At 38.6% G+C, this 11,933-nt stretch overlaps 1 protein-coding gene across 1 annotated transcript in view; it reads right to left on the bottom strand.

Annotated features, from left to right (window-relative positions):
* Positions 1-924: 924 nt before the first annotated feature.
* Positions 925-11,933, bottom strand: part of GALNT12 (polypeptide N-acetylgalactosaminyltransferase 12) — a 72,539-nt gene continuing 61,530 nt past the window's right edge. The window contains exons 5-10 of the mRNA XM_075826832.1: positions 10,988-11,105; positions 10,711-10,887; positions 8,061-8,192; positions 6,097-6,210; positions 5,756-5,911; positions 925-4,643 (exon numbers count right to left, since the gene is read on the bottom strand). Of these exons, the coding sequence (XP_075682947.1) occupies positions 4,506-4,643; positions 5,756-5,911; positions 6,097-6,210; positions 8,061-8,192; positions 10,711-10,887; positions 10,988-11,105 (835 nt within the window). The 3' untranslated portion in view covers positions 925-4,505. The remainder of the gene's footprint in view (positions 4,644-5,755; positions 5,912-6,096; positions 6,211-8,060; positions 8,193-10,710; positions 10,888-10,987; positions 11,106-11,933) is intronic.

Genomic DNA, 11,933 nt, shown 5'->3' with positions numbered 1-11,933 from the left:
ATGATGTGGATAGAAAAATGTTCTCCCTGTCTAAGGCCTTTTACACGATTGTATTTCTTGTCAGTATGCTGTCCGTTTTAATAACGGACATCACTGTGGCCCATGAAATTCAACGGGGCTATTCATATGTCCATTTTTCCATGAAATGTTTGGCGGTTCTGAGAAATTCACAGCATGTCCTATTCTGGTCCGTTTTTGCAGACCAGACTTGCCCCGTTAAAGAAAAAAAATTGGCCTGTTTTTCACGGATCAGATGCTGAAGAAATGCAGAAAAAAAAAAAGAAATGTGAATCTGGGAAGAGGAGAGGAGAAAAACGGATGACAAACTATATTGACGGAGCTCGGACATTCATAGGAATGAAAAATAGTCCGTGGTTTTGAGGCGAAATCAGACAAGCTTGAGTGAATAAGGCCTGTAAGACAAATTATCGCCATTAATGACAATTATGGTCACGGTATGGTCACTGAGCCAATTTAACAATTCAACTATCTCGTCTGATAACTAATGCTATATATTGATTGTATCACTTTACGTGTTTCTTAAATTTGATGCAGGTCTTATCTATCTGACATTTACCATGGCATTGTACCCTGCTGTACTAAATGCCTGATTTTTATTTTAGGATTTTAAAAATATTCTGAAAGAGATTTTCAATAAAAACAAAAGTTTAAACAAAAAACGAAATAATTCACCATCATACACAGATACCCTATTCAAATAATATTACTTTGGTTTGTCTTCAATGTTTCATACCAAAGACAGAGTTTTGTTTGATTCAAGTTTTATTGTAATTGGACCTTTAGACAAAATCATGAAAATTCTTAAAGTTATCAAAAATATTTTCAATTCTTTACACTACAAAATACAAATTTTTCCCACATATAAATAAACAATTTATTTTTTTTACAAAAAAGACTAAATCAGCTAGCGTAATCATAGATGTTGAGAAGTAATCAATTAACAGTTAATATACATAGCAAAGAAAAATATGTAAACTTCCATAATGTCTATGGTTTATTTTTTTTAAAACGGTCAAATGGCACACTGAAATATCCTACAAGTAAATAAAAATATAATAAAAAAATAAAATTCAGATTTTAGATGTTGTAAGGATAGAAACTATTATTGCACTACTTTCCGTGGGTACCATCTTAGGCTCTGTTCACATCTGCATTGGGGTCCCGTTCTGACGTTCCGTCTGAGCTTTCCGTCAGAATGGGACCCTGAACAGACACAAACTGACATACTGACATAGTCGACTACGCTATTGCTTCCGGCAAAACGATGGATCTGGTGCAAAACAGAGACAAACAGAAACCATGGGCACCGGATCCGTCACCATTGAAATCAATGGTGATGGAAACGGAAAGCTCTTGTTTTTGTTCGTGTCAGTTTGTGTCTGTTCAGGGTTCTGACGGAAAGCTCAGATGGAACGGCAGAACGGGACCCCAACGCAGATGTGAACAGAGCCTTAGTGACTAAAAGTGAAAATGGCATAAAATTTTAACATAAGCACTTTTGATATTGTTATTTAAAGTGATTAAAACTTCTAGCCAAGACCTAAAATGGAGGCACAGAACATAGCCTCCATTTTTGCCAGTGAAAAATTCTAAAAACATTTTAAGGAACCTGAAACAATAGCATATTAGCTCCCAAAATAACTGTGATTTTGGACCAAGAAGGATGTTAAGTACCAAGAGTAAAGATGAGTACTGTGTGCACAGTGTATACCTGTGATTCATATAAAAATTTTAAAACGCAGTTTAAAAAATAAGTTTAAAGTAAATTATTGAACAGGGGCATACACAGAATTAATAGCATAAGGCCCCATGCACACGAACGTGCATTTGTGGCCGCAATTCCCCCGAAAATCCACGGGAGAATTGCGACCCCATTCATTCCTATGGGCCACTTGCGGGTGACACTCAGCCCCCGGGCGACCCGAAAATCACGGCCGTGCACATGGCTACGGTCGTGTGCATGAGGCCTTACTCATAACAAAGAATACGTATCACTCAACACTGAGAGCTCCTCCAAATGTACTTTGCCTTTATTAATGTTAATGTCCACCCAAGCCAAAAATGATGCTGATTTTATTGGACTTTATTAGGTTTTTAATTCTGGCTGCATGCAGACAGAATCAGGGGGAGCATACAGCATATGGTATTTGTACCGCTATTATTGAACTCAATGGAAGCACTATAATTCTGCATGCAGTGAGCTCCCCCTGGTGGCACCTGCAGATAGCTGTTATGACAGCATCAGGGCAAGCAGGGAAAGTAATTCAGTATAGGCCCCCAACCATCAGAGGCCTAATTTGTCTTGTGCCCTGCTCACCGTCTTTTTTTCCTCTTCCAGCAATCAATAGGAGGGGAGCTGTAGCAGCGCCTCTCTACAGTACAGTATGGTACTATATGTTCTGTACTGCTCTATACCTGCTCCAGGATAAGCTGGTGACGGCGGCCCTATTATATTTTTCTGATACACTGTGTATTGTACGAGCTCCTGTCCTCACCATAGAAAGGGATGTATGGCTTCCAGTAGCTTTTTCTGACTTTTATATGTAAGGACTTGCTTGACCTGTATTAGTTACCTTCTTTTCTTATTTTTTGTTGACATTTTGGGGGGCTTTAGAACCATTTACTAGTTTTCCATATAGTTATGGTGTCACGTTAGGCCTCTTTCACACAGCAGTATTTAGGTCAGTGTTTTGGATCAGTATTTGTAAGCCAAAACCAGTAGTTTTACAAACAGAGAAAAGGTAGAATGGAAAGATTCGCGTGATTTCCATGTTTTAGATCAACTCCTAATTCTAGCTCACAAATAGGGAATCGAAATACTGACCAAAATACTGCCAGTGAAAGTGGCCTAATAATATTTTCACTTTACAAAGGTCATCCCAGAACCAATTAATATAAAACTTAAAGGAAGACTCTATTTCAATTTACCAGCATTTTAGAAATAAAGTAAACTTTAAAGTATAGCTACTTGGAAATAATTACATACATGGAATTTTGGACGTTACACAACATTTTCTTAATTTAAAAAAGAAAAAAAAAAAACTGCAGAAAAAAAAATGAACCAGGTCCTAAAGTTACTGTACTTATTTCACTTAAAGAGGTTTTACCACAAAACACATGTATCCCTATCCACAGGATATGGGATACACATGTGATCACTGGGACCCCCAACGATGAGGAGAACGAGGGACCAAAATTCTAGTGTTTTATGAGACTGGAGCACATGTTTGGCCAGCACTCTATTCATTTCTATTGGACATCCAGGACTGCTGCCTCCCAGAGGTCAGACCCCCAGCGATCACACATGTATCCCCTATCCTGTGGATACATGTGTTTTTGGGAAAACCCCTTTAAGGTCAGAGTATTATGTAGAAACGATGCTTCTATACATGAAGTACAAAATTGCAATAAGATGCATTAAATTGCAGGATTAGAAAAACATTGCTGCGGTCTTCCAAAAACATCACCATTCTTCTTCATGGGTTGTGTGATGTACTACAGCTAATCAAAGTGAATAGGCGGAGCTGCAATACCACACACAACCAGTGGTCAGGTGTGGCGCTGTTTATGAAAGAAAGCAGCCATGTTTTTGTAATTCTACATAACCCCTTTAAAGAGGACCTGTTCACCTCTCCGGACGTGTCTATTTTAGTAAATACTTTATTCTCTATGAAATAACAATACTGGCACATATTTTCTTAGAACTGTGTCATTCCTTTGTTATTTTTCTTAGAAAAGTATGAATAAATTGACAACTAGGAGTTACCATTCCTCTTGACTATGGGGTGTACAATTATTTATTAAACCGGACACATCAGGAGAGAAGACAAGTCGGTTTTTTTTTCTTCACAGCGCTTGATATTGTAGGTTTTTTTCATTAAAGTGTGCAATAAGTACTAGCTGTCTTATAAAGAATACATATTAGCAAATCTCATGTATTTTTTTCATAGTAATACATAAATAGGCTTTTTATAAAAGGATTTAAATTAAGGAAAGAGAAGTATCGGTCTACCTGGACCTATAATAGTACGCTCAGTCTCTCTTGTGCCATATATAACATGTCACATTACTCAACCCTAAACAGTCACCAATGCTCAATAACAAGGACGGTCTATACATCAAAGTGGCTTGACCAGCAACCAAAGGAAGAAAATGTTTGAAAACAACTTAAAAGGATTTAAAACAGATGATCACGTAAGTAATCCGGTTTGATTGCTCATTCTGCACATACAAAGGAAGACTTCACGTTCCTTTTCCTACACCAGAATCTGAAATATTTATCCCATTTTTTATACAGTTTAACCTTTTCACCACCCATGAACCTTCAAGGCGCAATAAAAAATAAAATAGGAACAGGCACAAAGATCCGGCAGAATTCCTGCTTCTTAGATTCGCCAGGTAGCTGAGGACTACAGACAGGCAAATAATATTCCTGCTCCCGGGAGAGGAAAAGTAGTGGCTGCAAAAGTTTATAGTGGATTGGATCAGCTTCTCTCCTGGAAAAACCATTTCTGTAGATCAGAGTCTGAACATGGTCTTAATACAGGCGCAGTGTTTCCCACGCTTGTGGTTTTCTCAGCTTGGACACACTTTTGCGTTTGCTGGTGTAGCAGAGTACCATCCTGTAGATGACAAGAAGTGACATTAGTTAAGATAAGCAAGTTTCTCCTGAACAACTTTATGAACTGTACTGAATATACTCATGAGAATGTCTTTCTGGTATACTGTAAACTAATATTTCATTTATATTAGTTAGATTCACGTTGCCCTCTTTTTCTAGCTACCTACTGGTTCAAAACAAAATGGCTGCCTACAATGTGTATAGCTGACAAGTCTATTTTGTCCATTTATAACATATTCTTGTAAGTTATTTCCTCTTTTTTCTGCTGATTTTAACATGATCGACATATCTAAATATATATAAAACAAATAGCAAAAAAATATAGGCAGCACTCCAGTGGTGTGAGAAAAAGTGGTGTGTTTTATTTCACCCAAGTGGCAACGTTTCAATGGGATCATTGTTGAGACGGATTGAAACGCTGCTACTTGGGTGAACTAAAACACACTACTTTTTCTCACACCACTGGAGTGCTGCCTCCATTTTTTTGCTATTTGAATCTGTCTGAATCATAGCCTGAGTCTGGGAGGACGGAGTTGCACCCGACTACTGAAGCTGTGCGGCTTTCTTTTTCTCCTTAAATATATAAAACAAATATGTCCTTTGAAGGAATACATGTATTCACCCAAGTCATAAAGTTGTACATTTTTAGAGTATAATCGAAAGAGGACACAGTGTAAGATCCCCCTTCCCCCACCCCCATTCTAGAAATCAGTGAGAGTCTCAGTGTCTGAGCCCCATCAATACTAAGATCTCCCTCAGGGGCAGGGCAAGCTCTGTTGATGCCCAAGGCGGCAGGTTCAGAATGGCACCCCACCTCCTGAATTTACGAAGATAGGTGATGGATGGACAATCATTTATTTAACAGTCCCCTGTTGCTTCTTTCCCCACTGTCCACTAGTGTTATTAATAAAGGGGAACAGTAATTGGTAGAACATTGCTTTTTTTTTTTACCCCTCTTTTCGTCCCGTTACTGATCTCCCGAACAGAAGATGGACTTTTGTGCATATAAAGTAAACCACTTACTGCAGAAATTATAAACAGATTAACCCAATATAATCTTGTGACATTGGTTTTCCCACTCTTGATGCCAGATTTAACCATGTTTAGTCATACCTCTCTTAAAATAAACTTCTGGTTTTCAGGCACGCTTTGCCCGTGTTCCCGACATAAGAACATTGTTAGCTGGTCATTGCCTTGCTCTACAGCTATACAACCTTCAGGCTGTCGTGTGTTGTATCGAATCTCATTATAAGATGTATATTCAAAGAACTGAGAAAATACAAAGGGACAATTAATTTATAATTTACAGTTTGATTTATTAACTTGTATTACTAAAACTACTACAAAGAGACTAAACCCCCTGTACATATATTATAAGTGTGTATTTACAGACAAAACACAACAACATAGTAGATGCTCCCATGAATGTGTTACACTTGTATTCTTTGTCATACCTGATTCTGCCCCATTCCATGGCAGGGGTATAAAATAACCTTTTGTCCGGTGACATCATTCTCATTTGGGGGATTATAGTCAAAGCAGTAGTCAGCCATTCCCTTATTTTTTAGCTGCAGATGAGAAAATAATAAGTTTAATGCTTTACATACAAGTAAATAAAATAATTTTATAGTCTTCGTTTTCTCCTTTATTTGGAAACTTCATAAATCAAATTAATGTAAATTGTGAAAATGTATTAAACTCAGTTTCTAGTGCAGACAGCGCATTACCCTACAGTAAAACAATACTCTGTCTTATTATATTCAAGATATTTAATCCTATAACTCAAATATGCCTTAAAGAGACAGTATCATCACATGTTTTATCTAATTTAAGGGAGATAAAGAGGTTCTATAATAATCTATATATATATATGTTAAAGTGTCAGCACATGATTAAAATATTCCACAGCGCTATAAAGATATTGTCATCATTCATATCAGCCCCTGTCTCAAATACGGCTCACCATCTGATTTCCTTAATTCTGACATACAAACACTATAGGGCCAATTTCACACAAAGTCAGTTAACCTTTCAGATAACCATATCGGTACCCTAAGGAAATTCACAAAAACGCAGTAGACCATACAAGCTACATGTAGATGTTGCCCTTTGTTGGTTTGTACCTTTATGGTTAAACACTGAGCTGCCATTCTGTCCTATATGTTAATATTATTGTACTACAACTAGGTCATTAATAGTACAGTACTAGGGGTGCTGAAGTAATCTTGTCAAGCTATTATCACTACCAACACCATCATAATTACTATAACACCTCTTGCACACGACCGAGTTCGTGCCGTGAAAAGCGGTCCGTGTGTTGGCTGGATTTCCCGGCCCGATCCAAGGTACAGGTGAATGGGACTCATGGCATCATAGACATTTTATGATGCAAAAACCAAGTATAGGGAAACGGGGGAGGGAATCCTCCAGCTCACCGTTAGTTGTGTCTGCGGACAGACAAGTGCCCAGAGCCCCGCTCAGCCAGCGGTAAACAACAGACGAAGAAATAGAACAGTAATCCAGCGCTTGAAGTAAGTAAAAGGAATCGACCTTGCACTTTATTGGTAGTGTATCAAACTTAAAAAAGAAAGCATCATGCATGCCATGAGTAAGGACACAGGACGTGTCAGAAACGCGTAGGCAAAATTAATTAAGGTAATATCAACCTTCCCCCTTCTACTCATCTTTATAGTCGGTTATATTATTAACTACTTTCTTTTTTAAGTTTGATACACTACCAATAATGTAGAACGTTGGTTAATTTTACTTACTTCAAGCGCTGGATTACAGTTCTATTTTTCCCACATTTTATGATGCTAGGAGTCCCTGCCTTCCCGTGGAACTGCTGTTCCGTACCGCATCATTTTATTCAGTTCGAAACAGCAGTTCCGTAAGAGGCAGGGACTCTTAGCATCATAAGTGTCTATGATGCCAGGAGTCCTGTTCACCTGTCCTGCGGTCGGGCCGGGAAATCTGTCCAACACACGGACCGTTTTTTAAGGCCCGTACTCGGTCGTGTGCAAGCTCACCGAGTATTGTATCAGAATTTGTTCCTTGTATTCGTTTTTAAGGTCAGTGTAGCAGCAGTAATCATGTGAAGAAAGGCTACTTTTTTTCCCCCCTTAGGTCTGCTAGCAAACCACCATTGGCTTGAATTTACGAGTCTAGTGCGAGAGGATAATCTGTTAATCCGTTTTATCTTTAAAATTAGGAATGCATCTTGTGGCCAGTAAGCACATAGGTCTTCAGTTTATGGTTGAATTTGCACTGAACTGAAAGGCAAAGGTACTTGGCTGCATTCAAAACATACTTTCCTCTAAATCTTATTGCCATATTAATCAGATTTTTGTAAAATAAAAATTAAATGGAAAAACTGTATAAATAGTGAAGTTAATTGTAAGTGTCTTTATAATCCTACCATCCCAAAATAGCCTGGATTGTCTTCAGGGACATGGAGCTCTGGGTAAACATTCTCCAAAAACCACTTGAAAGATTCACACTGCAGTTTCTCCCTTAGTTGTCTTCTCTCTGTCACATCTCCATATGGCTCCTGGAAAAGACATGTTGAAATGATGAGATCCAAATTAATGGAAAAAGGGCATTTAACACACTAAAATTTGTTTTGTTAGCAACCCAATGAATCCTTTTCTGCAGTTAGTGTCCACATGCCAGAATATGACAGTTGATATTTGAAAAATGAAGAACATTGTATGAATTTTTACTTGTGAATCAAGCATGAGCAGCTATGGTCTGAAATGCAAATCAGATCCAGCAGTCAAACACTTTAGGCAGTTCAGCTTACAATGGAATCGCTTATACAATGGAATCTCTTAGGGTACTTTTACACGGTCAATCGTAAGCCGTGTAAACAAGCGCCGATCAACGAAACAGCTCGTTGATCGGCGGTTGTTTGCTGCTTTAACAAGGTGCTAGTGTGGGGACGAGCGCTTGTTACTACGATTGTTACTACATTTCTATCTTGTCGGCAGCACAGGGAGATGTGCTGCCGACAGCGATAATATTTTACACATACGATACAATCAGCCGATGAACGAGTGTTTGCTCGTTTATCGGCTGATCATTGCTCTGTTTACACAGGGCAATTATCAGGAACGAGCATTCTGATCGTTTGCCCGATCAGTGGCTAGTGTAAAAGGGTACTTAGAAAAGCACAGTAAAACTCAACACATTTTTTTTTAATAATAGTAATCCTATAATGCTTCTGACAGAAAAAATTTGATTTTCAGTTCAGTGCTTGCATATCCCTAAAAGTTGCACCTAGAGGTGTACAGGAACAGAGTGGTGGTCAACCCAACATATTGTGGGGTCTCAATATTCCATAAAACATGACTGTTTTTTGGGGGGGGGTTTTCATATTCAAATTTTTTATTGATTTTCAATACACACAAATATAGAACACAGTGGAGGGAAGGCCTCCATACACTAAAAAAAACAACAAATAAGGGCAAAGCCCAAACAAATAAGTGTGCATCACATCTTAGTACAAAGAACATTAAATATCAGCAGCATTAATGTACCGAAAAATAACAGCTCAGACTCAGATACAACATAAGGTACAACAAGAGCCTAGAAATGCAATCAGAGGAAGCGAGGCACATTTCCCTAGACAGGGGAAAAGGAAAGAATAGAAAAAGTACAGAGAACTGAAGGTAAGGGAAGGAAGAAGACATGGGGAGTCTGGACTTCAGTTCCAGATTATCATGAGTGAAAATAGAAAAGAGCAAGAGCCACAGTACACATAGTAGGGACATAGTCTGACTAGCAAAATCCCAGGAAACTACAAGGAATTCCACCAATAAGCCACGCAGGCAAAAAGGGGGGGTGGTGTTACTCAAGCTACTGCAGTAAAATAGGTGAAAGAAGAAAGGAACGCAATCCATGGAGACCATTTAGACGTGTATTTTATAGAAGCAGCTGGGGAATGGGCCACCAAGTGTTCCATTCTCTGTTTCAAGGCAACCTCCTGAAACCACTCATCTAACATTGGGGGAACCGCCGTTTTTCACCTACGCGGGATTACCGACTTCGCAGCCTGAAGGAGATGCCTAATTAGGGAACGTTTATAAATGTGTAATGGCATAGGGAACATAAATAAGAGAGCCGCCTCAGGAGAATTGGGAACCGATACTCCAGTAACTTCAGATGACTGTTTTTTTAAACAACAGCATTTTCGGCCATAAATTCAACTTTTTTTTTTTTTTTAGATGGAAAATATATCACAGTGCCCCTTAACAGAGAAAAAAAAACTGTGTATCTCTGCCGTTTAGGGCAGGGCACTATTTGTACAGCAGTGCTCATGCCTGATCATTTTAATGGGGTAGGCAGCTGTACCATATGAATTTGCCTTCCATTAGGGCCGTACACAAAAGGGGCCGAATGTTGCCCTGGGACTGCGAGTTGAGCATCATTGCATGCTGTCCTTGACTTTCATTATTTATAAATTATAACGTATTTTACCAGGACAATCAAGGATCTTTAATAATCAAAGGGGATAAAATATAAATACAAGCACATCTCCTAATTCGGTTCATACAATGAGATGGGGATAAAATAAGACTGCATAAAATAATAGATGTCGCTAAGGCCTTGTTTACATAACATTTGTGATGTACGATTAGCATGTATGCTGGGATAGCTCCCGTGTACACCCAAAATGCATCTATAGGGTTACATTTGCCCCAACAGAAGCCACAAGAGTGTTGTAACGTATGATCTTTTCATGCGTAATCAGATACCATTATAGTCTATGGGTGACAGATGCCTGTGACACAATGCCTAACAGGATGCCGTTTAACGTATATGTCACAAAACTCATGACAAATACGTTAAACAAATACCATAGTAGCCTAAGGGTGACGGATGCCTCTATTCGGCATCTGTCACAGCCTACGTTTAACGTATACGGCAGAAGCTGAAATCTGGCAGAACTTGAAATCTAAAGCAGCAGATCTTAGGGAGGATTAAGCAAGGGAAATGAAAAGTGTATCAACGCCTAGATTTTTAGATTTCATAATCATGTAACACAATCCTAATATAAGGAAACATACTATGCGTGCATGTGGGTTTCGGTGGTAGTAAAGCTCTTTATATTCATCCATCCAAACTTCTGCTGCCCGTACACTGTTAGCCAGTGCTTTACTACGAGAGTACGGGGCTTGTTTTGGAAAGACATGTCCCACATGGGAACATGGGTGAACTTCAAGTGTTCCACCACACTGCCAGATCTAGAAAAAAAATAAAAAATGGTTCAAAATATTTTTTTTCTTCTAAAAATCAGATTACACTATTACATCAAGATTTAAGAAAATAAAAAGCATTTCTTACTCTAAATGAGAATTCAAGATTTTCTCCTCCCCATACTTCCATTCCGGTATCATAAGATCCTAAGTATTCAAAATACTTCTTACTCACAGAGAACAGCCCACCAGCCATGGTTGGAGAACTAAAAAAAAAAAAAAAAAAAAAATATTTTTTTTTTCACCATGTCACACACAACAAGCAACGTTCTAATAGCACGAAAAAGCAGATGTTCTAAAAGTATGCTTATACTGATGACAAAGGACTTTTTTTTCATCGGCTCATCAATGTGTGCCTCTGTAACATATTACGTTTATATAGAATCGTACACAGAAATCATAGGACCACACAGCACAGTTTAGAATGGTCCCCAGTCCCACTGAGAGCTCTGACAAATGTAGCTTAATGTGGCGTGGGGTAAAAGCACAGACAAGTTCCACCTGGCATTGTTTTCTGACACTTTTCTCATGAGAAACCGGTCAGAGAATGTTAACAAATGAGTCACACTATGTGCGACTCTGGAGCTTGGACCGCTTTTTCCATCACACTTCAGCACTCAGCAGCCCGCTCTGTAAATTTGTGTGGTCTAATGCACCGTGGCTAAGCTATTTTTACTACTAGATGCTTCCGCTTTTGACAGGGCAGATCTAGCGGATTAGACGCATCATGAGCTCGCTTGTGGCAAAAGGTAGCATCTTATGACAGTGCCACGTTTAAAGTAACCGAGCTCTACAGTATGTCCCATACAACTGCCAATGTTTATATTTAGAGATTGCATTGCTGTGTGCTTGATTTTATGCACCTGTTTGCAATGAGTGTGAAAAACACCTAAACTCAATATTAGGAGGGCTGTGTTCATACTTTTGGCCATATAATGTACTATATATATATTACAATCTTACACATTTGCGCTAGGTATATCTACAGGTGTTGGGCAAATGGAAAAAACACCTCAACAACAATTACCTCTGAG

The sequence above is a fragment of the Rhinoderma darwinii genome, chromosome 5 (genome assembly GCF_050947455.1).
Source record: "Rhinoderma darwinii isolate aRhiDar2 chromosome 5, aRhiDar2.hap1, whole genome shotgun sequence".
In the NCBI taxonomy this organism is placed as follows: Eukaryota; Metazoa; Chordata; class Amphibia; order Anura; family Rhinodermatidae; genus Rhinoderma; species Rhinoderma darwinii.
Note: the sequence above shows the minus strand (reverse complement) of the source record. Positions and strands in the feature narration are given on the sequence as shown.